Raw genomic sequence first — 27,165 nt, 5'->3', positions numbered from 1 at the left:
CAGTCTGAGAAGTTGTGGCAAAACACAGTGTTAAGGAACTGACCTAAACTTCAGACTTTCTTTAAGCCTGTAGAAGTCGTAACTTATTTCTGTTGTCGATTATAACTGCGGATGGGTTCTTGGTAAGAGAGAGTGAGTGTTGAGGGAGAGGAATCTCTGAACTAACGCTTGAAAGACTGTTGAACATGTAATAATGCTAGCCGTGCCCTGAGCAGGTAAGGGACCCCATGAGGGACTGAGTTCCCTTCCAGCCCTGACTGCCCCAGACCACACAAAGTGCCACTGCATTTTTCCGTCTAGCCTAACTAATGACCTATTGCAACTGTTTTAACTTTTTGTCATTCCATTTACTATTAGACTTTGTAATCAGTTCATCTCGCAACTGAACGTCTGCCTCTTCTGCTTGACCACTGCTTTAAATTCAGCCCATCAGGAGCCACACCACCTGTGGCCTTTGGCTGGGCTCTCCATTTAAATGAAATACTGTCCCCAGTAAAAGTGCAGAGATAAGCCTGAGAATAAGCACACTGCTGTAAATTAAGGCAGACTAAAGGCTGAAATTTCCTGTGGTCCTTGCTCCAATAAGTCAAAAAGCAAAACCAAGATCTAGCCTTCAATTCTGTCTTCACAAGCCTCATATTGAGGAGTGAACATAAGAGCAAGAGGTATAGAACAACATATTACTACACTACAGCAGGAAACTATCAAACTTCACATCAGCCTGCACTTCATTCTATACTCAGGAAAATCTACACATTCATTAGCGTATCTACCAGGATAGCACACATTACAGAGGCACAAAGCCAAATTTCTAAATGATCTTTTATTTTAACCAGTTTCCCTTTAGTGTCAAAAAGAAGCTATATCCTGTTAGCAATCTAAAATACCTCACCTTTCTGATTTACACTGAGGAAAAAAAAAAAAAAAAAAGCAAATAATGAACAGCTATAAACTGTAATCAAGTAATCCAAACAATAGCATCCAAGCATCTCTTAACTAAATGTTAACAGAAGGACAAAACCCAGGTATTTTGAAATTTAATTATAAGCAGTTGCAAAGATATACAGAAGTCCAAGATTAAATCAGTTCCTGTATCTTGATCTGTGGCCAGAGGAATGTTGTTATTTACAACGTCTATATTGCTTCAAGGGGAGGCCAGTTGGCTTGAACACAGACTTTCTAATCTAAAACATCTTCAGCAATTAGAAACTTCATCTGTCAAGTCTGAGACACCCTATATTTAATCCTTGTTTGAATATTTTGTAACATCCTGAGTGTGACTTCGTTGACTGCAATTGAATCATGCCAACTTACAACAGCTGAAGATAGACTTTACACTTTTTGTGCTATTACACTGTACCCAGCATCAGCCTCCATGTTCTACAGTTACATAAACAGAATAAAGAATGAGGGGAAAAAAAGGAATTGCAAGCAAGATACCCATTAGCAACATGTGGCACTCCTGTAGTCAACAGCATGTAAAAAGTCAGCTGGAGAAAACTCTTGCCATTTCCTTTAGAGGTGTGCATGTTTCTTGGTGTGCACTTCCTCATGTAAACTGAAAAAAAATTACACACTTTTAATGTGAAAAACCTCGTTCTTTAAGGCAAGCCAAAATTTTCACATCCACACTATCCACCTGTGAAAGTTACTTCTCTGAATTCCTGGTGCAAGTGATGCTTTTCTTCAACTGCAGCAGGATGTTTTAGCTTTCCATTCCCAACAAGGCTCTCCACCACTCAGTCTCCTCTTTCACACCAAATCCCTGCTCCTATCCCCATAAAACTTCAGAGTGTTCCCAAGCTGGAATGTCTGTCCTGCACACTAGGACTCTAGGAATCTGCTTGAACTGATGTCGAGTAAACGATGGCATACAGAAATAATGACCAGTGGACATCAAGTAGGACAAGTATTTTAACTTTATCTTTGTGGGAATAGAAGTTGGAATTGCCATTAAAGAAAAAAAAAAATAGGAACTAAGTAATTTTCTAATCACTGGTTATATCAATCTGGAAAACACTCATTTTCTCCAAACCTATACTAGAATCATAAAACACAATGCTTCCATAATTCAATTACTTTCTAGATATACATGTACATTTTCCTATTTTCTTATAAGCCCATTTTAATAACAAGAGAAGATCTTAGACTCAGCCATTTTAGAACGATTTTGAAGTTTACTTCAATTTATGACATACCAATTTTTCTCTTAGGTTTCTGTTTTAATCTGCAAACAGACCTTTATAAGTCCCGTAGCAATTCTGGTTGGTATCAACTTGTCCATGATACTGCTCTAGAAATACCATAAGTTCTTGAGTTTCTGTCATTTATGTTATGTTGTCTGACCCCTTCTTTTACCCAATACTCGTTAAAAAGAACCATGGCAGTACAACAAAGTTACTTACATGCAGTAGGGTACCTGTATGACAAGATATTTATTAAATTTCACATTACCTTGGATAAAAATATCAGCAAGCTAACTGCTTTGCTTCTACGTGAATCCCAATCCGCCATAGGAATTTTTCTTGCAGGGGTTTTATCTTTTTTGATTTTGATCTGTTATCTTTCTTACAGCTTTAAGGAGTTCCCAATTAAACATTGCATTATGTATAAACACAGTCATGTGTGGTGACAGAAACTTGCTCTCACACAAACCTCTCTGCTCTCAGCACACACCGTGTAACTTCCATCTGCCTCAATTTCCTCCTTTGTAAGATTAAGATGCATGAAACCATCTCACACTCTCATGCAATTTGAAAATTATCAGTATTCATAAAATTCTTTTACTTTGCAACAGGAGTTTTGGAAGATTGTTAATCTGTTTATAAGCAAAATAAAATGTAAAATGTGTTTATGGAACCAGGTCTTTTAAAGTTCAGCTCACCATATGACTGCTAGCCGGAAAATGGCAGAACAGTCCATAGATTTTTACAATAAGTTTTACGGGTTTTCAGTTCTGAACAACTCATGCTTCACAAGTTTGTCCACAGAAATAGATGTTCAGATGACTGACTATTCAATTAAAATGGGACCCCTAAGGATTTAGTAAAAGTTATTTCTGCAGAGCTGGGCTGATACTCCAGAGCTAATTAAATGTGACCAAGGAATTAATGGCACAGCTTGCTAATTTTTACTTATCATGTCAGTGCTATTCTATTATTTGTCACACAATTCAGTACATCACAGATCATACCTGATAAAGTCTGTTGATGGACAACTGGGTTGCGAAAGAACTCATAAATATATTTTTTTTTTAGTACATGTGAAAGGCATAGAGATAAACCACTGCTGGTTCATAGAGGCAGGTGAAATACTAGCTAATGTTATTTTCAAAACTTTTGCTGAAGCCATGGTTGATGCAGAATTCATTTAAAAATAACTGTATTTGCACCAAATGTCTGGGGAACACCTTGAACATGAAGGCCCCTGCTGCTTGGGTCTTACGTACTATGGCTTTGATAGTGTTAGACGCCAATAAATACTATACAGAAAGGTGGGAAGCATACCACTGGTAACACTGTAACACTGTTTTTACATGTCAGACAATAAATGCTTCCAGCATAACATCTCAAATGCTAGCTTCAAATACTTATAAGGATTTAGCACAGCATTTGATGTTATTAAAACCAGTCTTGAATACTGAAAAAAAAAAAAAAAAAGAAGTTCAAGAATAAGCTACTTGTCTTCAGCTGCATTTTACAGTTGGCACATTGAATAAAACTATGAATTTAACTTGGTTTCTAAGTCCAACATTTTCCTTTGCATAGCTACTTGCAATACTAAGCTATCTGAAATGGCTTTAGCTTTTCCTATAGTAGAGGTCAAATTACTTGAGTTTTGAGGCATTCCAGATACTCCACTCATTTAAGTGGTTACTAAAAGATTAAAATTGTTGCATTTAACTTCAACATATAATATGAAGCTGAACTACTTTATTTGCTAGTTAAATAGCATTTTGTCCCACTCTAGAGACTGAATTCACCACAGAACAGAGAAATCTTACCACTTCATAAATATCTTGTTAACAGCTAAACTATGACCTAGGTAAGACACTTCATCACAAAACAGAACATTAAATCAACTAAACTCATTTTTGTTAAAGCAGCAAAACAAACTGTAGCCTTTGCAGATGGGAGGGGAACCCTGTTTGTGGAGGGAATGATGACTAATAGCATAAATGAAAGCATTGGTTTTTTCTCTTGGGACTCAGGAAGAATTCTTCCAAATTATGGTTTTAAATTAAAGACATTTGGAGGTCTCTAGTCTCAGTCCCTTTTGGACATTCTTTCTAATCCCTCAACCACCACACATTTTAGAAAAACTTGGCAGTCTCCACTCAGAAAAGCCCAGGGCTGACCTAACTGACTCAGAATTACCAAAGAGAGTGGTCTCACTAGTTCAAATGAGGAAAATACATAAAATAAAAGTAAAATAAGATAAAGCAGCACAGATTAAAAACAATTAAATGAATAAACACCACAAAGGGTTTGCATAGATCAGACGTGCAAAGGAGGTCACTATTTCCAGTATTTCGTAATTACAGTTTTGATCTGAAGAAACGAGGCATGTATATTTTCTGAAACATGCCAAATCCACTGTTTTTTCTGTAATGTTATAGTTCTCAAAGTGACAGGACCTGTAGATGGTAAAATTAATAATAAAATCCTCCTCTGTCACTCTGAGTGTTTCAAATTGGGCATGGTATTTGAAGTAGCCAACCACTGCAGCAGTTATAAACTCTTCTTATATAAAACCTGCTATACAACCCATGGTGAAACACAGTGTCATTGCTTACATTATACCTCCTGAATAACAAAAAAGTAGAGAAAGTATAGGGCAGGACTTCTTGAAGCACAGTTCAGTGCTGTGCTTAGTACCTGGTAAGACAGTAGTAGAAGTTTCTAATAGTTTCTAACCTGTCTGCACACATGAGAAACTTAGCCTCCCCTATCCTTGCTATCACAAATTCACACAACCCTAACCCCATTTCCTCACCCCACAGACATCTTTTCTTCATAAACGGGATAAGAATCCAGCTCCTCTGCTCAGACGAGTCCATCCACCCCAGCCTACTCCCACCTCATCAGAGCTGTGCTCCCCATTTCATTCTTTCCTGGTTTCACTCCTGTGTCCTACAAAAGAGAAGTACAGACACTGATACCAGCAGACTTTCTGAAGCAACAATATGAAGGAATCTTAATAATGGCTCAGTTAGTCACTGACAACCATCTTTTTGGAGTATTTCACTCTACCTCCTATTTAGATATTTTTTTTCCAGACAACAGGCACTGTGAATCACTTTGAAGTGCTTCCTACCCTCAGTGGCCACCACAGTACGTGTGAGAGTTCCTTAGATCTAAAGTGGTAAGTAACGGGGGCAAAGATTAGTCAAAAAAAAAAAAAAAGAAAAAGAAAAGTCTCAGAGTGAAATATAACATAGGGAAAAAATAAATCCCTGGGAACAGAAAAGTAAAGTGAAGGCAAAGGACAAGAAGGTGGGAGTTACAGAACTATGGACAATCCCATTGAGACAATGAGAAGTGCATATATTTATTCTTACATTATTTCTAACAATTCTAAGACCATAAGTTATTTTGGATGAATGTTAATGTTTAAAACTGAGATTACATCATATACTCTGAAACATACAGTAGTTTTAATAAATTGCATGGTCTTGCAACATATGACTCACAGAATATCATATTTTAAATTGGAAAAAAAAAAAGAACAAAAGGGGGGGGCAAGAAAACATTAACCAGTATGAGATTAAAGAATATAATTTTAATCTTTTTAAATGATGCAGACATGATATTAAAGAGAAAGACAAACCATTATTTGCAATAGGTTTTCTATGAACTTTGTCTGAACTCAGGAAAAAAAATGTATCTTTGGAAATAGTGATGTCTGAACTCCACCTTTCAAAATGATGAATTTTATCCTCTGGTACAGTTATGACAAAATACTGTGATAAGTTACAGAAAGGCAAGTTATTTAAGAAGAAACCACAGAAGCAAAACTTAGACACATCACAAGAGTTTCTGCCGAGGGAAGTTTACCTCCCAAGGACTGTAATATAACATCTCCCATCCTGCACTGAATAACAGCATGAAGCTAAGGCACCAAGGGAAAATGAAGGCATTGCTTAGTTTGAGGAGTAACAATCTCACATGGTTCTCATAGGTGAAATATGAAAACATGATGTGGAGGTGAATGCAAACTCATTGGAAAACTCTAATAAGAGTTAATTATCAAAAATTAACTGCTACAATGGAGTTTAATGAGTTTTGGTGCTAATGATACCCCACTTATTGAAATCCACAGACAATACCAAGGTGCAAGGCATTGCCAGCTTCTGATCTTGGCAGATGAGAGAAAATGTCAGCCAAAAAAATGGTATGCAATGGGCAGAAATGAAGAAATGCAGTTCAGTAACGACAAGGAGAGGTTTCCATGCTTAAAAAATCGCACTGGTGCAGAATGAGGATGAACAGTCTTGGCAACAATCTGCATAAAAGATCTGGAGCAGATCAGAACTTGAGCAATGCCATTCTGCCACAAAACAGTCAGACATCACTTGGGGAAATAAAAGCAACGTCATCTAGTAAATATAGGAAATAACCCTTTTCCTTTACCCAGTGCTGGTACAGCCTGAGCTGGAATACTCCAATTTGGGTTAGTGCACTTCAAGAAAGATGTTCTGGAGAAAGGCCAGTGGGAAAGAATGAGCATGGCCAAGAGATTCAGAAAACATGATATAAGAGAGAAGGCTGGGGAAATTATTTTGTGTTGGGGGAGGCTCTAAGAAGGGATATCTATAAGAAAACAATACCGTTTTTGAAAAGGGTTTGTTTCAAAGTTCAGGAGATGTTTCAAAGCTTGCGAAAATCCTACAGTACAGCTACAAGGGGTGGAGGAATGAAGAGTAACAGGGAGTAATGCATTTAAACCGCAACCACGGAAGAGTATATACTCTGCCTGCCTATATTCATGCCCATGTGCTTGCTTATGGAGGTCACTCAGCCTCTGCTCCTGTCACCTCCTGAGAACAGGCTATGCTGGCAGTAGGTGGTTCTGTCTTGAAGAACAGATAATCGGACCTCTTGAGGTCCCCTTTTCCTTTAATGATACAGTTGTTTCTGAAGCTCTTGAGACTTAAAAGACACTTGAAGAATTTCTATGATGCCTAACACACCAACACTAAGCTTTGATTTTTTTTTTCTGTTTATTTCTAGAAATGGTAAACCATGTACCAATGACCAAAACTAACAGAGATGACATTTCTGGTATTTCACTGATCACTGAAGACTTCTCTGCAGGAAGAAGTTACTACACCTAGTTTACTCTGTGGTTTCACACTGAACTAGTACTTTCTAATAACAACCTCTGTGGACACAGTAAGTGTTTGGTAAATGTGAGGTAATGTTTGCCACTTTTTCGAATATTGAAGATGGGCTGTAAAATTATACCTTCCCTTTTTGCGGTACTTTCCTGTGTAAACATATACATCCCCAAGTTCCAGAATCAAAACTGTTCCTAACTTTAGATTTGAGCTTCAGATTGTGGAAGAGGTTAACTTCTGAAATTTGACTTTCCTAACTCTATATGCTCTTGGCTTTGACTGGCATGATTTAAAGTTTTTCCTACCTTTGGTATACTGATAAATAACACTGACAAAAATATTTGTGTGTTTTTCAAAAACATTATTCAAATACTCTCTAGACATAAAATTTGCAATTTTTTTTTTTTTTTGCTTCTTTGAAAGCCACAATATCAGGAATGTGATGCAGATTCTCTATTACCTATGAGAGAAACGATCTCTGAATCCTGTTTCTACAAAGACCAAGACAGAAAAAGATAACTGTGAGATCAGTTCTAGAAAAACAGGTTGAATAAGTATCTACAATTTTAGATATTAATATCCAAATTCACTGAGTTTGCAAAACCAAGCATAAAGAACAGACTCACCCTCACAAGATATTTATTAACTACTGCTTCTGGTCTGGCTGGAAATTCTTAAAAAAAAAAAAAAAGTCAATTTGTTGTATTAAATTGCTTCCAGGCAGAACATGGAAGCATGGTTATTTTTAAAATTTTAAAAAAAAAAAAAAACAGCCAATGTATTTTCCTTATGTAGGTTTGGTTCAGATCCTGTCCAAGCTTGTAATTTTATCTACATAATACAACTTTCCCCTTTGTAAGGGATTCTGGTCTATCATGAAGGAAGTCATCATTAACCACCAATATAACGACAATATTTTAAAATATTATTTTATGTTTAAGGTCACCCTTCAGCTATTGGTTTCCTAGGATACTTTAAATGATTTTTATTTCCCATTGCCAGTAAAGGAATTTCTCATATGAACATAATTCCTTGGTTTCTATGTCAGAATCTCCTCTGTTTTTTTCTTTGCAACTGTATGGGAAAAGTGCTTCAAATCCCTTCTAAAGAAGCATGATTTGTATTTCTCCACAGAAAGACAACAAATTAAAAATGTAGTTACAGCTAGATGCATTTTGAACTTAGAATATTCAAGTAGTTTTAGTTAAATAACAACAACAACAAAAAAAAACTTTAATAGATTGAAGATTTAATAGATCTGTATAACCTTCACAAAATTTTCCTTTTGCATATTTCATTGTTTATTCTACTAAAAAGACTCTCATGCTTTGTTAGCACACTTAATTTAAAATGATTATGCATTCTTAGCTGGTACAATGCAATACAAAACAGATTGGAATCCCAAAACCCAGCCTAAGCCACAACTGAAAGAGGTTCGACTACTCACACACAATAAATGACGAAGGGTATCTGTGGTGAGAAGAAGTAACCAACAACTAATTAAACACTTGTTTGCAGACTAGACTTTCGAGGCGAGTGAGATTTTTATTTAAGGAACACACGTTAGGCTCAGACCTGCAGAATCTGAATCTTAGATAGCCATCAGGTGTGAGAATATTGCGAAAAGTGTCTCTAAAATTTCTAGCCCACACAGTCATGCTAATATTTCTGCATATCACATTTTCTGTCTCTGAGAGCAGAGCCCTGTGGGGATTTAGGTGATTCTGTGCTGAGGCTGCCGCATGCCGCCCTCCAGCCTCTCCTGTGACAGCATCCAGGCTCCTGGGGACAGTCAGCGAGCCAGCTCCACCAGCCCTTGGGTGGGTTCTGCAGGGCTCATTTTTGGCCAGTCAGCTCTCTTCTATCAGGTTTGGGTGATTTCATGTTACTTGACAAGCACACCTCAGGGCAGGCACAACTGTTCATAAAGGAAAATGCTTCCTTCGCATGTTAGTGAAATATACACACCAACACACATTTTGAATCAGAACAAGATTTTTACTGTCTAAAATAAAGCAGTGTATTACATTCGGATATGCTATCTAAAATGTATTGGCATAGCTTCCACTTGCCTCTTTATGTTTTCTTCTAATGTTTTTCTTTTTGTAATAACAGGTAGAAATTAATACATACAGAAACATCACTGCCACATCATTATGTTTGTTATTGTTGTTTTTCTATAATTTAATTCTGACATGTCGTCTTCTACACTAGCAGTAGCTACAGGAAAAGCTTGTCAAATTTTCTCCCAGATTATGCACTCATTTTATACACTATGAAATCTCAACATGTACTTTCCATCATATAACTTCCTTCTAAAAGTTTACGGTGATCAAGTGTGCAGAAGATTTTATACATCATCAGGGTCTCTTAAGTTTTCAAACAGCTTTTTTATTATTGTTATTATTATTACTGGTTCATAGAAGAAATTCACAAAACCTATTTTAAAGTAACTTAGCTGTTATAGTCCAGGTCTGTCAAGTAGTACTATTCATATTGTTTTCGTTTTCTGATCTTGCTGTATCCAGCAATATTTCTGATGCATACAAATCCAGATAAATTTGATGAATGTTTCTAGTACTGTCCTTCTTGCCTTTTGCGTTGCAGAAATGTCTTGTTCTTCTTTCATCAAACCTTTATTTGTTCTACATCCAAGAGAGCTTCTGTGAGGATGTCCCACAGCATCCTCACCTGATCCCCGGAGGCGCTGCTGTGACTCAGCCCTCCTGCCACCAGCTGTGCAGTCCCACTCCTTCCCTTGTGCCAGCACTGTTGATCCCACAGACAACTAGTTTTACTGTATCTCTCTCACACAGACTTACTGTACCAGTAACAGATTGTTATTTCTTTATATACACCTGAACCCTCATGGAAATCCAGTAATTAACCAGGGTTAGTCAATGAAGTATTAAATAGCTTGTGATATGAGACAAATTTAAGACAAAGCATACAAAGAAACAGACAATAGTGACCAGCATGACAGCACACAGTTAGCTTAACCATTAAATGAGAGATTTCTGGAGACATCACACCAAGGAAAGATAATGATTAGTTTTACAAGTGTTTATGGGAAGCAATTATAAAGCATGAAGGAAGAATTGAGGAAAGTGTGTGACAGGGTATTGTGAACTAAATGGAGATTCATTACTTCTGCTGTTGGAAGATGCTACTGCTGCCAGAGTTCCCATCCTTCTCCCAGCTAATCAGTGAAATGTTCTTACCAAAGTCTGCCATATCTAAACTGGGCAGTGAAACTGGTGACCTCCTTCTAATCCCCAGCCTGGTAACCAGCACTATAAAAGCTACAACTTCCTCTGGCCTGTTGTCAGTGCTTGCTCATATGAGAGCTCATGTGTTCATCAATGACGAAATCAACCATCTTAGTTTAGACCAAGTGAATGGATTTTGCCAACATTGACTGAAACCAGGTGCTGAAAGCCCACCCACTGCTCTGACAGAAGATCTCAAAAGGCAGTAACACCCAGCAGGAAGGAAAAGATGAAGAACTGGGGATGTGGAAGGAGGCAACTTCTTTCAGCAGTCCTGCTAGTTATGAATGGTGTCTGTCCATATGCAATTAAGAAGTACAATAGTTACAGCTTGTTAAGGGTATTGAAAGTGGAATATTAATTTCTTTAAAAATATTTTTTTTAATGATTAATTCTAACATTTTACTGTAAATGACAACTCAAATGACTGAGCACTGCTCTGAATTAACCCCCTACTAAGATTTTTCTTTCTCTGCTCATGAATTTTGTTCTTCAGAAAAATCTGTGGTGTCTCCCAGAAGCCCAAGCTAGAGGTTTGGGACCTACCTCTGCTGTTGTCAACAAGGAGCAAAGAAAGATCCTGCACTTGTGCAGGGGTCTGCCAGTCTTGCTAGTTTGTATTTGGGTAGAGCTCTGTGACTCCTCTTTTAGACTCGCATACAATGACTTTCTTTTTGCTTACAGTTCATGTAATGTAGAAGAGAATGTTTCTGCATTTGACTACAACAAATCAAACTCTACTATTTACAACATAGTTTTTCTTCTTTTTATTTTTTTTCCTTAAGAAACATGGAAAAAATTCTTACTGCTTATTGCTGTGAGCTAGTTGTCCTCTATCTACTCTACGCTTGGATATGTGACTGTGTTAATACTTTGGTAAGGAATTATTTCTTTGATCATTTAATTTATGATTAAACAGGGCAGTCACGTACATTGTTCTGAAAAGTGAAACTTCATAATTTTTGGAGAACTAACTGGGGGGTTGGGGAGTGGTTGTGTTAAACTACCGAAAGCAAGGAAAACAGTTACAGAAGCCACTGCATCTTGAAATAATACTTACCAAATGAACTGCTGAATGAACATCCTAGAGCAGTATTGATGAGGACAAGGGGCAATAACCTGGAGTTACAGAATAAAACATTTATGCTACGGATATTAGAGGAAAAGTCCAAGCAGAGCAATTAGAAGACAGAAGAAATCTAAACTCTGTAGAGGTTCCACAGATGTGATGATACGTACATAGGGTTTTTTCTTTCAAGAGAGAATCAAATGTGTGCTTGTAGTTTCTTTTTAAATGTTTACATCACCTGAAGAGGAACCATCAAATCTAAAATTATACTTAGATGCATGGGTGCCATTTGAAATTGATGTAGAGCTCAGTGACAAAATACCTATGGAGACCCAATAGAAGTGCCTGATTGGGCTACTCAGCTTTTAAAACTAGATACTGGGGACACTGGAGTCTGGAACAGTTTCCCATTGATTTCCCATTGATTTTCCCATTGATCACTGGAACAGGCTCCCCAGGCACTGGAACAGGCTCCCCAGGGAAGTGGTCACTGCACCGAGCCTGTCTGAATTTAAGAAGAGATTGGACTGTGCACTTAGTCACATGGTCTGAACTTTTGGGTAGACCTGTGCGGTATCAAGAGTTGGACTTGATGATCCTTAAGGGTCCCTTCCAACTCAGGATATTCTATGATTCTATGATTCTATGATTTCACTTGGCATTTCCTGCAAGCAGTACCACCACAAAACATCTTCCTGTTGCTCCAGCAAAAGCAACATAGCGTTTACTGAAAAGGTCTTGTCTATTTTCATCATGCAAATTCTCTGTTCTCCTCTGCCCATGTAGCATTTCACTACTGCCGAGTCCTTTTCCCCGTCAGTAGAGTATCAGAGCTTGCTGATTTAACTAACTAATCAAAGAGCTTCAGGTGCCAGTGATACTGCACACTAACAACACTTTGAGGGGATATCAGTGATGTCTGTCTGCTCTGTCCTGAACTCAGAGAAAACAGATACATAAGACCATGCTCATTCTTCAAATACCTTCTACTGAAACAGCAATATCGTTTTATCCTTTCTCTTTGATCACCTATTGCGTACCACACTTCTTTACCATCACAGATGCACATGCATTGTGACAGTTTATGTGGCAAAACCAGAAAGCATCAGTACAAATGAAGAACAATTCAATCAGCAGACAGCAGCATAGCCCATTTGTTTCAGGAAGCAGTGCACACAACAGCCTATGCAGGTACAAACTAATCTTAAACCAGCTCAGGAGCTCTTGATAGGATATTAACACACTACTTCTTCAACAAACTTTGTAAATTGCTTCAGACCCGTGTGAAGCACCTGGTAAGCTAGCTAAGCCTACAGTAAGTGGGATGCATCTACTTATCCCCATTACAATAAGCATGTACAGCTAGTAAAATGCATTTTTTACTGTGATTTCTTGTTTTCACTGAAATTGTAACGCAGATTTTTGTTCTTAAATTAAAACTGTTTTCCACTACCAGTTAAAAGGCAAAGACATACTCTACAGGTAAGGGATCATGCTGATTTTCTGTAAAATGTCTTACTGCCACCAGGAAAGTCATATACTGCCATTTTCATCTCCGAAAAAAATAGATCATCAACCAACATAGCTCAGAAAATAATGGAAATTCTTTCCCAAAGTAGCTGAGGAGGGCAAACAGATGGAAGGAGAAAAATATTAGTTGTGGGTCAGGTCGTGGAGAGTGTCAGAAAAACTATCTAGCTGGGTGTTTGTAAATGAATATTAGTGCATGGCAAAGGCTTGGAAAAAAATGAATGCAAAAGGGGTTGATCACTCCAAACCACTCACACGTTTAGACAAAACCAAGAGGAAAGGCAATCATTTAAGTTAAATTGATGTTTGCCCAGAATGGTTACTAGCAATGCTGCAGGAATCTGCAGTATAAGTAACAATAAAAAGCAGGATTAACAAACAATGCATCTTCTTTCAGTGCACCAAAATCCTGTCGTTTCTTTTCTTTGAAGCTTTAACTACTTTGTAGTCACTGGATTAGAAGACTTGAGGACTTGCATACTTTCCAGACATGCTGAGCCTAATGACAACTTCCTTTACAAAGCAACAGCCTCACAATGAATAAACAAAGTTAAATAGCAAGCTATCCTTCGCACAGAGAACATAGTGACAGATGCTATAAATTAGATGGAATACTCTAAGTAGCATTTCTTTCCTCTGAGCAACCGCACAACGCAGCAGAGAACATCTACAGAAAGATTTATGTAGGAAAACCGAAGGGAGTTAGCTTCATATTTTTGCTTTGCCTGCAACGTTCAAAATAATAAAAAGAGGATCTGAAAAATAAATTATCTCGGTCAAAAGTACGATTAAAGACCTCAGATGCTGATGGCTTCTAGCTGACATTTTCATTGAACACAAAATGTAAATTTCAGTCTTTGAAAAAAACAGTGAAACCGTGAGGAGGACGCAAGTCTTATATACAGAATATTCACATGGCTATCAAACGAAAGAGAATACCTATTACCATTCTTCCTTTTTCAATGTAATTCTCATTGGCTAGTGGGTTAAGTCTGTCCGTCTGATTCCTAATTAGTGGTCAAATATATTTCTATGCCAACGACAGTTCTGGAAGCCATTCACACCTTATAGAAAGTGCAGTGAGTGTAGAAAAAGATCACCTTTCCTGCAAACAACTGGAAGCTCACTAAATAGGACGAATTTGCCTGGTCTGCCAACTGGTCCTTTTCTCCCTGCATCTTGCATTTCTATGCTATTTACAGCAGAAAGGAGATTAAGGAGAAAACACCAATTCCATTACAAACACTTAACATAATCAAGACACTCCAGGGGAAAAATCTTTCGGTGTCAACCCCTGACCCTAGGATAAACTTCACGACTGAATTGCTTAACCATTTAATTAACGCAAGAAAAACTTGATTAAAGTTTGGTCATGCTTAAAGTAGTCTGCGTAGTCAATGCCATTTATTAAAAAGCTCTGTGAAGATTCCTTGTATTCAAAGCTGCATGGACTTTTACCAGGTGACCTAAGTACACTTTCCAGAGCTGAATCTCATTTATTAAAGTCAGGAGGGGGCTATAGCTAAATCCCATGCAACTTTAAAGATTCAAGCATTTTACAGCTTTTTGTAGTGAGGTATTTAAAAGTGCTCAGAAGTAATCTGTACTTTACTCATTTCTCCACTAACACTGTACTCTAAGAAATGAGTTGTTTTTTTTTCTTTGTAATGTTGGATAGAAGTTTACGCACCACAGGGCTTGCAAAATCATAGCACAGAGTTACCATTATGTTTTCGTTCCCAGACACTCTGTTGACAGAAATTATTTATTTTTTAAACACAACGTTCTGCATACTTTGTGAGTCACGTGAGTATTAACTTCAGGTCGAATAAATTCCTATTTAACGGTAAAGGCGTGAAACAAGTTAAGTAAACCGCAGCGCGTGTCCTGGAAGTGGAGCACATCGTGCGTGCACCGACACTTCCAGGAAAACAACATCCCAGTCTCTGTCCCTTGGTAACTCGGTCGTATTCCGAAGAGAGCCCAGAAAAGACTGAAATAACCTTTTTCAAAAATAAACACCGAAATTAAGCGTGGGCGAACACACACTCTGTTCGCCGTTAAGCGACTCTAATTAGAGAGAGGAGCACAGATTTAACGACGGCAGCCCTCGAGGATCCGTCGCTGCCATGCCCCCAGCCGCTGGAGCCCCCAGCCGCACCGCCTGCTCACGCTTCCCGCAGCTGGCTGGGACCACCAGCACAAGCCCACTTTCAGGGCAGCACAGAGCGAGGAGACATACACAAATGTTGTGTACGCGTCCCCCTGCGGCGCCGGTTTGCGGTCGTGCACTGCCCCCAGGACGTTTCCCCGACGTGGGGTGCCCACGGGTGATGAGCGCAGGCAGGAGAAGCAGGAAAGCGCCGCCGTCCGTGGGGCACGGCGTTTCGGGGCTTTTTCTGTGGGAAAAAGGCAGGCAGCGAGGCGAGAGGGAAGGGCTCTGCCTCAGGAGACCCCCCTCCCGAGACCCCGCTGGGGGGAGGATCGGGGGGTAGCCCGCGCAATTTGTTAGCGGTCCCCCCCTTCAAAGGAGCAATAAAGGCGCTAGGAAAAATAAACGCGACGGGAACTGACCCCAAATCCGCGAGCGGTGACACCCTCCCCCCGGAAAACCCTCAGACCTCTAGCTTTCTGCTGACCCTCTCCACGGTAAGGCAACAAATGGCAAGACCTAGGACCCCGGCGCTGAATAACAGGAAATATAGGCATCTGTCACCTCCCGGGGAGAGGTAAATGGATTAGCGAGAGCAACAAAGGGAAGAAAAGCCCTTTCAAACGTGCAATTGATTAACAAGTCCCCTCTAATCTGCAGCATCACTGTTTTTCCTTAAAGACATCATCGGTCTCCTCCTGCACCTCGGTGCAATTAAGCCAGGGTCGGGAAAGGCGGGGGAGGAAGGCGCTGCTCGCCCGCCCGCCCGGCCAGGACAGCAGGGGAAGGTTTTCCAGCCCGGCACGGAAACGGTGCCTCCTCTCACCTCGCCCTCAGTCCCTAGGCGAAGCGCCCCGGGAAGGAGTTTCTGAGCAAGGTTTATCTGCCGCGAAAGGGGAGAGGGCAATTCTGGAGGGAATGGTTTTAGGAAAGATCAAAGAGCTGAATCCGGCAGCTTCTACCCCACCTCCCCACCCCCCCACCCCCAGCGCGTTTCACATCCTGGGGAAAACGAAAAGGGTAAGCCACCCCCCTTTCTGCTCCGAAAGCGCCACACATCTTAGGCGTGCGTGGAAGGAAGGGGAAAAATAATTAAACTATAAGTAAATAAATAAATGAAGAAAAAAAATAATGGAAAAAGGAAAAAAAAAGTTATGCGGCTTCTTTTACAGGAACTCTTACACCATCGCGGCTCTCTAACCCCACACGCTCCCTAAGGTCCCTATAAATCACGGCGCTCGCCTCGGAGGTGCCGGACAAACTGCCAACTGTTCAGCAGCCGCTCTGCCGCTGCCGCGGCGCAAGGTCAGATGTTAATAAGGGCAGCTTATTCAGCCCCCAAAACAATCGCGGAGCTCGCTGAACCGAGTCCTAGCGTTTCCCGAGCCCAAAGGCAGATCTCCTCCGTCGCCGAGGGTCGGCCAGGTACCCAAGGGACACGGGACCTTCCCGAGCTAGGAAACACACAGAAGGAGTCTCTGCTGAGCCTCCGTCGGCTGCAAGCGCGGCGGCTGCCCCTCGCTCATTCGACTTTAAGCCCCCGGCCCCCCCTCCCCCTGGTTCCCGCTGAGGTTCTGGCAACACTCAACGTCCCAAATAATAACACATTATTATAACCGCTCCGAGGGGAGGGCTGGAGGGCGGGCAGACTGAAGGAGGAGGCTCCACTCGCTGCTATCCACCCTCGGCAACAACAAAACCCCGAACTTTTCCTTTGTTTTCTCCCTCTTCCCCCCTCCCACCGACCGCCACCACCCAGCTCCGGTGCGCGCCGGCGGCGGCGGGGGGGGGGGGAACGGAGCGCACACCGCCGCCGGAGCGGGGCCGAGGCGCGGGGATGCACCGGGGGGGAAGGTGAATTTTTGGCGAGCCCTCCTCGAGAGGGGCCACCGCCGCCCCCCTCGTAAGGAGTCGACATCAGGTTTCCATTTTGCAAAGAACCAAAAAAAAAAAAAAAAAAAAAAGAGAGAAAAGAAAAAGTAGGAGAGAGAGGAGAGGAAAAAAAAAAAAAAAAAAGGAAGGAGAGAAAGAAAGAGGAGAGAAAGAAAGAGGGACACCAAAACAAAGTAATCAACACCAAATGGGGATGCTGGCGGCTCCTCCGGTCCCAAACGCACAAGCACATTCCCCTGGAAGCCCCCCTCCCCTTTTCCCCGCAGACCCCCTTCCCAAAAAGCGGCGGCGGCGGCGTTGTCCCCCACTCCGGCGGGTCTCCCTCTCCCCCCCCCCCGCCCCGTCGCATCCCCTCCTTACCTGCGGCTCGGAGGCGGAGGATGGCTGCGGCCGCCAGCAGGGTGAGGATGCGGCCCGCCGCCCCCCGCCGCCCGGCCGGTCCCGCCGCGGGGACCATGCTGCCCGGAGCGAGCCCGGCTCCCTGCGGGCGGAGCGGTGCCGCCGCGCTGCGCTGCGCTGCCCTGCGCGGAGAGGTGCGGAGCGGTGCGGTGCGAAGCGATGCGGTGCGGTGCGGTGCGGTGCGGTGCGGAGCGGGGAGGTGCGCAGCGGGTGTCCCCGGCACCGCCGCCCCGGCTCTGCGCTGCCGCTAGCGGACTGTCCCCGACTGGGGGCGGAGGGAGCCGCGCTCCTCTCCCCTCCTCCTCCTCCTCCTCCTCCTCCTCCTCCACCTCCTCCTTCTCCTCCGCCTTCCCCAGCATCCCAACGTCACCGGGGACAAATCCGACACAGTGGAGGGGAGGGAGAGGCGCCGAGGGGCGGACGGTCCCTGCGCTCCGGCACCCTCTGCCGGGGGCTGCCCCCTCCTCCGAGCCGGCTCCCGCTGTCCCGAGCCCCCCGGGCAGGGGGAAAGCCCCGCGGCCCTTCCGAGGGGCGAGTGCCGACGCCCCCAATCCCCCCGGACGGCCGGAGTTAAGTTTTACTTTCCGTCCCGAGCAGGGAGGAGAGCCCTCTGCCCCCAAGTAAGGCTTCAAAACATTTCAGAAAATGATTTATTGCCGGAAATGAGGACGCCGTAAGCGCGATTTGAATATGCTTTCCTAAATCCTTTTTAGCTTATGCTTTCTGCAGTTCAAATAAACCAGCACGCTAAGGTAACGCAGACCCGGGAGCAGGCATCTGTTAACTGCATCACGAGCGCCAAAAAGGCGCGTCTTAGTTTGACGTACTTTTAAAGTTATAACTCAACAGCACATTTAGTCAGATGTCTTCTCCACAAATACAGACTTCCCTTTTCTTTAGACTTTGATACTAAGGATGTGAGTTCGAGTAATGCTGAATATATGCTCTTAGTATATGTATAAATATATACAAATCTCTTAACAACTTCCCCCCATCAAGCTTTAAACGTACACGTTTCAGTGGTAGCGATTTTACATTAAATTTCTCTATTGCAAACACAAGAAAATGCTACAAAATACTCTTCTCTTCTTGCTTTTGCATCTCGTTTCTTCCCTCTCGGCTCTCCAGTTCCACCTTGAAAATTCTTCTGGCACCTACAGATGACAAAGGAAGGTCCTGATCCCGCTTTGGTAGGAATGTAGGACTGGCTGAATCCAGTCCCTTGCCATCACAACAACACTTTTTGTAATCCCTTTCATAAACAAATGAAACCCAACTTTAGAGTACTGAGGACTTTCTTTCTTAAAAATGATTTCCACCCTTTTGATTAGAAGGCTGCTCCAGACCTCGCCTCTTCAATGCTTAGAAAGCTATTTCCAATCTCCAGTCTAAATTTATTCATGATCAGTTTATATTCCTTGCCTCTCATGCCACTATTATCTTTTCATTTAAGTATCTTCCCACTTCCCCTTTCTATTGAAATAGAAAGAGAAATACCCCTCAACCTTTATTTTGCTGCACTAAAGCTTAAATTGTCAAATTTCCTCTGGAATGAACAACTCTGCACTCCTTGATCACCTCCGCCCCACCCCCCCCCCACCCTCTTCTGTTTTTTGTCTGCGCTTTTGGAAATCTGGTTGAACTTTTCTAAAGCTCTGCGTATATTAAACATGCTTTCTCTTCCAAAGCACTTGCACTTTCCTTTCAGTGCTAAAAAGGCTAATATGCCCTGATGATTATTGCACCTTTCCGCTTAACAGATATGCTATGATGTGTTAGGAAATCTACATCCTCTGTCTTTATAGGTTCCAGTATATTCCTTAACAGCAGTGAACTAAATCAAGTGTCAGTCCGGCCTGGCACTCCCCCTTCACCCCTCTTTTTTTTTTTTTCCTCTTCGTATCTCAACTTATCAAGTTCAGTTCTTTTTGCAATATCGTAGGAACTTTATGTTGGAAAAGTTACACTGCTCCATCTTTCATCAAGAATGGCTCTGTGTCACCAAAACAGACTTAGATGTACATTGATAATCATAGAATCGTTAAAGCTGGAGAGACCTCCATGATCATCTATAGTCCAACCAACAAAGATGTTGCATTGGCCGGGAATCGAACCCGGGCCTCCCGCGTGGCAGGCGAGAATTCTACCACTGAACCACCAATGCAAGCTTGAGATTATTCTAATGTGTCAAAAACAAAACAGCACACAACAACATCCTCTATTCAATATGAGAGACAAATGATGAAGAGCATCCTTCCACATAATATTTTCAAATTCAAAATTTCTCCTTTCCCTCTCTTCTGCCAGCTCCTCATCCAATTTACAGCCTATGAATCACCTTCATCTTAACCTGTAATTTCCTTGTTGGAGGTATATGAGATGTTTAACTCAAGTCCAGATGAATGAGATCTAGTATAAACTTCTTGTTTTGAAAACCGCTTTAAAGGAAGCTATTAGTTCAACTGACTTTAGATCTCTTCAGTAAATACATTGTATTCTATACACTTCCATGATATTAACTTATTTTTTCCTCCAAACTGTTCCAAAGCTGTGCAAATTAAAAATAGATCTGTAGGTGTCTGGATGATTTTTTCCTTACTCTTCATAAATATCATCTACAGAGGTGAAGAGACCTGATCTCATGGGAAATGAGCAAGCCTGCACAGCCAGCCACGTAAAATGATATGTGAAGCATATGCAGTGCACAAGCTGACGATAACAAAAAGACTGTACACTCTTCTGCTCCTCTCTAAAATAAAGCTGCATTTGCCACTGATGGTAAGTAGCCAGGATGTTTCTTACTTCCTAGTTATACGATACTGCATTCCTTTTGGTAGGTTACATGGATGGGGGGGCAAACATTAGTAACTAGACCTGCAGTTGAATGCATTCTTTCTCCTTTGCCTTATTCTTTATTCCTGCTCTCATAAAAATAAATAAATAAACTCACAAAATAATTAGGATATTGATACAAATAATTTTTTTGCACTTGGGAACAAATTAGCATTTGATAGAGACTTCATTTGTGAGTGGTTGTTATGTTATGTATGAAGGCCAAATTACCAGAACAAGTTAGATACTGAGAATTTGCCTCCTTCGCAGCCACAAAAGATTTTGTCACTGACCACAGAAGCTATCATTTCATATTTCACATTTGCAGGAAGAATCACTTGGCAGAACTGAGATGAAGTCACCAGAGTGAAGAAACCACAGTATGAATTCTTGTTGTGTGTTGTAGAAAGACATGTACAGTGGGAAGAGAAGGATGGACAATTGCACATTTCTTCTGAGTTGGTTCACCCTACCCATGTAAGCCATTAGAGTGCTCGCTTGTGTTCTGTAGCATATGGTCCCAAACTGTTTTGTCACTATTTGACAAAGAAAAAGCTGTGAGCGTATTTGTTTGCATGACCATATGGTACGTGCCTGATAGGCGTAGCTGGGAGCAACAGGGAGAGCTGGAGTTTGGCCTGAGCTTGCCTGGAAATCCCTGATAGAGTTTGGATGAATTCCATTTGCCATGTGTGTCTGCTTTCGTAATAAACATAATGAAAACACTTTAAAGAAAATGTAAGTTCTCATGTGGTTTGAGCTTCAAGGACATAGTGTTCCTACAATCATTTTACAAGCTCAAATAAGTTTTAACTGGTGCACTATCTTTATTGAAAAAAATAATTCCACACCTGATCTTTCTATTCCTATGATGTAAGCAGCACAGAAAACATTATTGCAGACATTACTTATATGCTCCATGTTTGCAGGATTAGCTTTTGGCTTTTCTTCTACAATTGTTATTACAACAGTGGAGAAGTATATCTCATAGTATCCGGTTAAAAGGCATAAGAAGCAGTCCAGCTAAATGGCTGGGACATTGAGCAAGGTGCACGAAGTCCATGAGACTGGTCACACTGATAAATGTTAGAGAATCACTTAATAAAAAACAATTTTGGAGAAGTCACTCAGAGAACAGTGCTATATATGCTATTCTCACATTCATACCTGCACATTTCTGATATTTTTAATGAAATCAGCAACTATTAAAATTAAATCAAAAAATAAGTTAAACACTCAACAGAAAACTTTTTCCTCTTACAGGAACAAAGTAGTATATTTTTTGAACCATGCTTTTAGATCACTATTTATGATGATTTAGATATAAGTTATATTGAGATACATATATGTGTACTAATAGTAAGCCTCAATACATATCTTGTAGAAAATATTTCACCTCTTCCTTTTTTTTTTTTTTTTTTAAACAGGCACAGAATTAATCTCCCTTCTTGCTGTTGTTTGCACCTCAACACACACAATTGTATCAAACAGTATTGCTACAGAAGCTGGCCCCCCACAGAATAAGCAGATCTGACAAGCATCCACGTAATCAACACTCTCGATAAATGGAGATCATCAAGGGCATTTCTCATCCCTAGAACTACAAGAAGCATTAACTCAGCTTTTCATTTATTTCATGAGGTAGTATGCACTCACAAAAATAGAGCTGATTTTCCTGACTAGTAAAATCATACCCTCCTGAAGGTCTGAGAAACATGTGGTGTCTTTAGTCTGATGCCTTCTCAATCCCCTCACTCATAGAAAGTGAAGGGAACAGGAATTTTCATCTCTCTTCTCTATCAGTTATTCCTACAGGTAAAACAATTAGAGAAAGACTTATTAAGGCTTAGAATGTGAATAAAGAACAGGATGTAATTTCTTTTATACGAATTAAGCAATAGCTTGAATGCCTGAATCAATCAATTTAATTTAGAGCTAAACTAATCCTCGAAGTCATTATGATTACACTAAAGAGTGAACTTGGCATTTGGCCTTTCATACCCCCAAAATAAAACAGAGGTTCTTTTTTCATGCAATTGTCATTAGCATTTGATGTAAGCTGTACTGAAATACTTCTATTTATTTTAGTAGTTAATGTCAGCCATCATCCTGGCACTAGAATGCCAGTCCTGTAAATAACATGCAAACAATTAAAATCATAACTATTATTTAATTTAGATAAATCTCAAAACAACGTCCTTCTTGTTCTGGCTGTCAAGCTGGAACACCAACAATCAGAAATTGGGCAGATTTCAAAGTAAAAAGAAGTTGTCTAAATGTCCTTAATCACCTAAGTTACTTGTTGAGTTCATACAGAACTAGAAGTCCGTTACCCAAAACCTCAGCAGTAGGATATTAAGTACTGCAGTACACGCAAAGCAACATTGAAAATTCATTACTCCAGTCAAGATGATATGAAAACCGTCAGTGGATGTAAACACCACAGAGTGGTACATAAGACAGGATAAAGTACAGTTCAATTTGAAAATAAATCAAAGTTTCCAAGTAACCACAAAACTCTATATTGTTTTATTTTGAAAGGTCAGCATCTAGACATCAAAATGTCCAAAACTGAACTGAAATGGGAGTTTAAAAATCAGCAACCAAAGGGTACCAACTTCAAAAAAAAGTCTGTTTTTGGTGGATGGGGGTGGGGAGCTGGGGGAGGCAGTGCTTGGTGAGAGAGGCAGGGGTTTTTTTTAGTTGGTTGGTTTTGTTTTCTTTTCTAAAACTAGCCTTAGCTAGAGAAGAGGCTGTCTTCAACACTGGCACACCGGGTTCAGGGCCACATCAAAGAGGGATCAGAATTTGTATGCTGTGTTCCCAAGTGCACTTAAGAGTTCTCCAGATGGGAGACATCTCATTACAAGCTTGTCAAAAGTGCATCAAAGACTGCCTTGGCTTTGAAAAAAAATAGATGGATATACTCAAGAAAGAGGTAAAATCTGTCAAAAACTAGAAGCAGGCAGCTCTTATTGCTTAGGCCACAAGCATGAATTTTCTTGCAATTCCTGTGCCTTTGCAGTCACAAAGCAGCCCCGAAATGGACAACAAACTTAGTCAAGAGAGCCAAGCTAAATACTCTGCAGTCCTGCACTAGGGATCCATCATGTGGTAAAGTGGAATTCCTCTCCTTCATTCTTCTCTCCCCACACTCAGGGGCACATATGGCATACACACATAAGGCAGCAAGAGCTACCATGGGAAGAACTTCAAAGATAACACACAAAGAGTAATGGGAACATGTTTACAAGTAAAATTCATTCGGTGTTGCTGTGTTCGATGGCACAGAGCAGATGAGTGCTACTGGCTTTCAGTATATGATCCCAACTGTTTTTCCTTTGGTCTATAACACTTTGAGGAAGACAGTCTGCCACATTTTTCCCTTCTCCCAACTACATTCTGAACTTCACACTTGTGAAAAGTAAATTCAGCGTACTGATGAATTTTCAAATGTCTGTGCCTGAGCAAATAGTTTATTCTGTAGCATTCACAGACCATTGTACTTACTGAGTAAGAACCTGAGAGTGACGTGAACTTGAACACAAGCATGAATACAACTGCTTAGCAGATATACACACAAAATTAATGGGCAGCATAGATAAAAGACTTGGGACTAAAATACATCAAGGAAGATATGATTACAAAGAATTCTACATTTAAAACATTTTAAAGACTACATATATCCTTTTCTCCCCAGAGAGATATGTAAAGCCAGTCAGCTGGAATGAAAACATCGCCTGGGTCCCAAAGTCCCACATGGGCCACTGAAGTTCTCTTCTATTAAAAAAGCAAGTAAAGTTATTTTAAAACACATTTTTTGTCACTTATAATTGCAAGCTTCACTATGACTGGTTCAGCTGGTTTTGACTTGCAACACTGCTACCCATTTTATACCCATTGTCCTTTTGTTTCACTTTCTCTTGGTCTATGTACCAGTCCCATAAATAAAAACAACAACAACAAAATTGAACAATGGAATATTTCTGCTCACTTAAAGACAATTTCTACCTCTTCTTGTTCCCTTTTACTGGAATCAGAACAATTTGAACAGCTGTTCACTACACAACAATAAAAAGCAGTCTACATTATTCTTGTCCCTCTTATATAACTTTTGTTGTTACTAAAGTGGAGTTTTAAATAAGTAATTATCCTGTCTCATCTATACAGTTATGGTCTTCAAATTCTACAGATAGGAAGAAGTTACCTAAGCATATATTTCCCTTCATTAAGGAAAATTTCCCTTCATTTCCCTTCATTTTTCCCTTCATTAACACCCCTTTGACATTCTGTGCCTTTCATTCACAAAAGAGACATGACAGGATTGGAAATGAACAATAATTAGGAAAAAAAAAAAAAGATTCCTACTTAGTCTTAGGTTTAAACTGCAAGCTCAGTCTGATCCACCAAGGAAGACAGGAAATTGCATCAGCCCGGGGATACATTAAATAGTTCTCCTGAATGAAAAAGTCTTATTTCCCTATATTTCACAGGTAGAAGAAAAGGGACTGAAGGAAAGTATGTTGTTTCACCTTTTAGGGAAACAGATTTTTTATACCTGGTCAGCTACTTTGGTGGCATCATATCCATTTCACATCAGGGATTCTAAGAACATGCATCCTGGTTTGAGTTCCATTTATGCAACCAAATTTTGACATACTGGACTCAAAACCTCTGATCTGGGATCAGTTTGCTTTCTTCACTTTCAGCAAAGACTCAAGGATGGATTATTAGATCAGTCACTACTGTTTTCCCATAACAGCCGTAACATCACCAATATATAGGAACAAAAGTGGGTTTTCTAACTTATTTTATTGTTCAGAAACTGCTGAGCCTAAGGTTTTGATGGAGGTTTACCTGACTTGTGTAATATCAGCTGCAGTGCTACACAAGTGTTTACCTGCCTCTCATGAGAGCCTTTTAAATGAACGTTCCTTGACATCTTTCTTTCCCAAGCTACCATAACAGCAGCAGCAGTCAACTTCTTACAACAAATCTGTAATTAAATTAAATAGCGCAGTTAAATTGGACTCAGATGCTCTGAGCTATTGCATAGACTTGATGATATCTCTGAGGCACCAGTACCATTTTTGTGGAGAAGAGTTCATCTAAAAGGCCTCAGCATATGCCAGTTGTTGCCTTGTGCAACAGCTAACATTATGCAATGCTGGACCGACAAAAGTCAGACCCTGAGCAAAACTGTCCTTTGTCAGGTTCTCAGCAAGCACAGGCCAGCATGCGTTGCCAGGAATCAACCCAACTAAGAAAAATAGGAAGCAGAGGAACAGAACAGCTCATTTCCAACTCAGAGTTGAAGCCCTCTGGGAACAGTCAAGGATAACTGGGGAAAGTCTGAACAGCACTTTTACTGTCTGTAAGTTAAGGATAATAGGAAAAATAAAGACAATGGAAGATAATATTATTTCTGTGTGTGGTTGGTTCTGAAATACTCAATATTTATAGCAGTTAAGTCAGATGAGAAGGCATAGACTGATTAAGCAGAAAAGCCCCTGTGTTAGTCTGTAATGTAAAACATATGAAGGTGGTCTATTTAAACTTCACATTTCTACACTTGTATAGCTTTTAATTCTACACGAAGAGGGGAGAGGCAGCATAGAAAATTGTACTTTTGAAAGGGTGTGAGAGGAACCAGCAGACTTTTGTTACATAGTGACTTACAGTGCACAGGGCTGCACATATGAAAAAGAACGTGAACAGAGCAAACAGCTTCTGAGACACACATGGCCCTAGAAATAAAACTAACCAAACAAATGTATATGGGAGGAATGACTGAAACATAAGAAATAATTTATTCCATTGTAAAATGGGGGGGAATGGATTTTCTTTTAATGTATACTGGGTATGCATACATTTTAATACTGATGTACCACACACATAATTTTATACCGATGTGCATATATTATTGAAGTGTTGGAAGAACATTACAAGATTTTCTATTGCAACCAACCACCCATAATAAATCTACAATTTTGCAAGCCTCCCCCTCCCCCCCCCCATTTTTTATATATATATATAAATATATATTCTTTGGAAGCAATGCAGAAATTCATTAAAGTAAAATAAAGGAAAAAATAATGCAGTAAAGAGAAGACTTTAAATGGAGTTCTGCACACATCCATTATATTTCCAGTTTCTGTTTATATTTGGAATTTCACAAAGTTATCTATTCATTTATTTACAACAATAAAAATCCAACAATTTGGGCAATATACATATACATTCCTCAAATACAACAATACTGAGTTGATGCTACTGTTGGAAATGCAATATTTGCTCTTTGTTTTCAGTTTTTACCTTTAGCATGTTAAATAACAGAAGAGAAACAACTGTTGGTAAGAATCCCAGGCCAAAGACTATTTAAAACTTTATCTCTTTAGCATTGATAGTAATAACAACAAGACTATGATGTTTAAGACTTTCAAGTCAGCCTTCCTACCACCTACAATAAACTCCGTGGGGTTTGTTTTGTTTACTTAGTTGTATAAAAGGTCAAGCTGACTTCTAGGACTACTGGAAACCACAGCATTTTCAACTTTCATTAGCATTAGTGGGAATTACATACCTGTATGGTGGTAGGATAAACTCCAAAAGAATCCATTTTTAAAATCAAAAAACAGATTTAAAGACAGATTTCTATCAGTGCATTTTACATGACTATGCA

At 40.3% G+C, this 27,165-nt stretch overlaps 1 protein-coding gene and 1 long non-coding RNA gene across 2 annotated transcripts in view; one reads left to right on the top strand and one right to left on the bottom strand.

Annotated features, from left to right (window-relative positions):
* ROR2 (receptor tyrosine kinase like orphan receptor 2) overlaps nucleotides 1–17,925 on the bottom strand; it is a 149,128-nt gene extending 131,203 nt beyond the window's left edge. Inside the window, exon 1 of the mRNA XM_083818958.1 lies at nucleotides 17,613–17,925. Coding sequence (XP_083675084.1) covers nucleotides 17,613–17,709 — 97 coding nt within the window. The 5' untranslated portion in view covers nucleotides 17,710–17,925. The remainder of the gene's footprint in view (nucleotides 1–17,612) is intronic.
* Nucleotides 17,926–18,123: 198 nt separating this feature from the next.
* On the top strand, nucleotides 18,124–22,989 carry LOC310890219. Its single transcript, XR_014577105.1, has 4 exons — nucleotides 18,124–18,271; nucleotides 20,273–20,429; nucleotides 20,812–20,960; nucleotides 21,911–22,989. It is a non-coding gene; the product is annotated as an uncharacterized lncRNA (long non-coding RNA).
* The last annotated feature ends 4,176 nt before the right edge of the window (nucleotides 22,990–27,165 follow it).

This window comes from Anser anser, assembly GCF_964211835.1.
Source record: "Anser anser genome assembly, chromosome: Z".
Taxonomy (NCBI): Eukaryota; Metazoa; Chordata; class Aves; order Anseriformes; family Anatidae; genus Anser; species Anser anser.
Note: the sequence above shows the minus strand (reverse complement) of the source record. Positions and strands in the feature narration are given on the sequence as shown.